The 3,005-nt window shown below is 45.0% G+C and overlaps 1 protein-coding gene across 1 annotated transcript in view; it reads right to left on the reverse strand.

Moving 5' to 3' along the window:
* The window catches only part of LOC111974439 (aquaporin-9), a 30,892-nt gene that overhangs the window by 18,506 nt on the left and 9,381 nt on the right, over positions 1-3,005 (reverse strand). The window contains exon 3 of the mRNA XM_070447390.1: positions 54-191. Within this exon, the coding sequence (XP_070303491.1) occupies positions 54-191 (138 nt within the window). The remainder of the gene's footprint in view (positions 1-53; positions 192-3,005) is intronic.

Genomic DNA, 3,005 nt, shown 5'->3' on the forward strand with positions numbered 1-3,005 from the left:
AGGATGATGATGATTATGATGATGGTGATGGACATGATGACAGTAACACCTACCATAATACAACCCATAGACAGCACAAGATCCAGCGAAGGCACCCAGGAACTGTGCTGCCACGTAGACAGGGAACTTCTTTATAGGCAGCTTGCCCAGGACCACCATGGCCAGAGAGACTGCTGGGTTCACATGAGCCCCTGGAACAAAGGTCAAAACTGGAATTGAAAACAAGGTTCAAGCTTATGTAGAAAGTCTGAGACACATTCATTTGTAACCACTATCCTTATCTAGTGGATTCAGTCATAGACACAATTACGGCACAACACTAGGCGGGCCCAAAGCGGAGACTGAGGCTCTGGGTGACCTCAGCGGGGCAACACTGCTGGGGGTTTCAGAGTGCCCCAAACACTAATCCCCAGCCCTGTTCACTAACTGTGGCCACAACAGCCGGCTGAAACATCCGATCGGAATTGGGTCTGACAATCTGCCTGGCGGTGGGCACCATTGCTATGTTCCTTGTTATATCCCTATGAGTTCTTGTCCCGTTTCTATGTTTTGTCTATATTTGTGTTTATGTTGTGGTGGTTCTCAATCTAGACGACAGCTGTCTATCGTTGTCATACTGATTGGGAACCATTCAATACTTTGGATAGCGCCTTTTCCTCCTTTTCTGTTGGGAGAGTTGACTTTGTTGTTTAAATGTGGCATTGCCCCTGTGAGCTTTCTACGGATTGTTTTTCGTTTGTTTGGTTTTGTTGAGCCGTCATTTTTCTATCATAAAAGGATAATGTTGCACAGCCTCAGACACGCTGCTCGGCTTTGGGTCCACTTCCCTTCTGATGCCGTGACAAAGAGGTGATAGATGTGCAGAAGACGAATGTATGCAAGTAGAGATTACTGGCGTGTAAAGGAGCAAACAAACAAATAAATATGGCGGACCATGATGTCTGATAGTGGGGTGGGCTATTTACCAGAGAGGGGCTGTAGTACACGTGCAATAAATTGTAAGCTGCTCTGAGCCAGCTGATTGCTAAAGATTTAGTGAAAGGGAAGATATGCGGAGTCTTCCAGCTTCAATGTTTTTGGCAGTGTCGTCCCAGTCATTGGCAGCAGAGATTGGGAAGGAATAAGGCGGCCAAAGGAAAGGAATTGGCTTTGGGGTGACCAGTGAATATATACCTGCTGGCTGCGTGTGCTATGCAGTGGGTGCCTATCGTGGACCTGAGTAGAGCTGAGATAAGGCGGGAGGCTTTGGAGCCTAGCAAAGCTTCTAGATGACCTGAAAGCCAGTGGGTTTTGGCGACGCAATATGAAAGCGAGGGCCAGCCAACGACGTAGCATACAGGTATGGAGGAATAATGGAACCTGAGAAGAATGCGACAACTGAATAGAACAACACTCACGTCTCCAAGCCCTCTTTGCTCTTCATTACAGGACTAGCTGATCACTCTGAAAACAGAGGATCTAAGATCCTGGTTCAGTGGTAATTAGATGGAGACCTGATATACCCCTAGTCTTGCATGGTAGAGCAGTACTAACAGTATCCCGTGTGCTATTCGTGTAGAGAGTGAATGTCAGTCAGGCAAGTGACAGTATATGAATTCTCTTTACTTGCATGATTGGGCCATTCAAACCCTGGGGGCCCAGTGTCCGTGGAGAGGAAGCCTTTCAACTACTGTTAGGATGACATCGTCATGAATTGGGTATGATCAACAGGTATGACCACTAATTGAGCTTTACGGGGTCTCTAAGTGTGGAAGGCGGGCCGGTGGCACTCATGCTTATTCCAGCCTTCCCCCAGTCCTAGCCTCTTTCCATTATACACAACAAACTTATCTGTTTCCCCCCGGCTCCTTTTGCGACTGCATTTATGTCGGCGATGACTGATTTACAGGCAGAGTAAACCAAGCAACCTCTTTCGTGTTAGCGGACGGTGTGTTCATAGCCGGTCCCATTCCAACGACATTGCGGTTCTCGCGCGGAGTCCTTTTAAGCCAGATATTCAGGCCAGCATTGTCAGACAAATCGATCGATGTTTCAGCCGGCTGTTGTGGCCACAGTTAAGTGAGAAAACAGGGCTGGGGGATCTAGTGTTGTTTGGTGGCCAGCTCTTGGAAACCCCCAGCAGTGTTTTCCGCCCTCGCTGAGGGGTCGAGCCCAGAGCGCGTCAGTCTCCGCTTATGGCTCCGCCTAGGTGTTCATGAGTGCCGTAATTGTTGTACTATTGACTGAATCCACTAGATAAGTTGATCAGTGGTTACAAATAGAATGTGTTCTCAAGACTTTCTACATAAGGTTCTTGGCAGACCTTGTTTTCATTCCAAGTTTTGTGACCTTTTTGTTCCCACGCGGGTCCAAGTGATCGTCAGATTTCGTCCCCCTGCGTTTCAGAGTCTGTTATGTGATTAGTTGAGCGTGCAAAGTTGCCAGTATTAACATTGTTTACCTCAACCTATTTGAGTTCACTCCACCAACGACCCCCCTTCATCAGAGTGATCAGTGTTAATTCACAAAGTAGAACTTTTTGTATATGGTTGTAGTTGTATTAGTTATTTTAGTAATAATGTTGTTGATATCTATTTTTCTTGATTTTTGTTTTCAATATGTGGATGGGGTGAGTGATGTATTGTAAAATATTCTATATTTCTGTAAGATTCATTGAACTTGTGAATATGGAATTGGTATGCACTTGTTGTACCTATTTACCAAGTATCATTTATCGCTGGCTATACAAATAGCAACAACTGGGGTTGTGGGCCTGTGTACATTTCTGTGTTAAAGAGCCATTTGTGATATCGCCCTAAATGTACTCATATAAATAATACAAGCTTCACTTTTTATTATGGAATGTGCAAAAGTGTAAAGGAGCTTTCACCTTTTTAGACTATTACTTGGTAGTGTCTCATAGTTTTAATTACAACCGATAATGTCAACTTTATATAATACACGAGTGGACTTGGACTTGACTTTATGTTCATGGCACTTACAATATAGTGGTTTCTCAATCTGCT

The sequence above is a fragment of the Salvelinus sp. IW2-2015 genome, linkage group LG15 (assembly GCF_002910315.2).
Source record: "Salvelinus sp. IW2-2015 linkage group LG15, ASM291031v2, whole genome shotgun sequence".
Taxonomy (NCBI): domain Eukaryota; kingdom Metazoa; phylum Chordata; class Actinopteri; order Salmoniformes; family Salmonidae; genus Salvelinus; species Salvelinus sp. IW2-2015.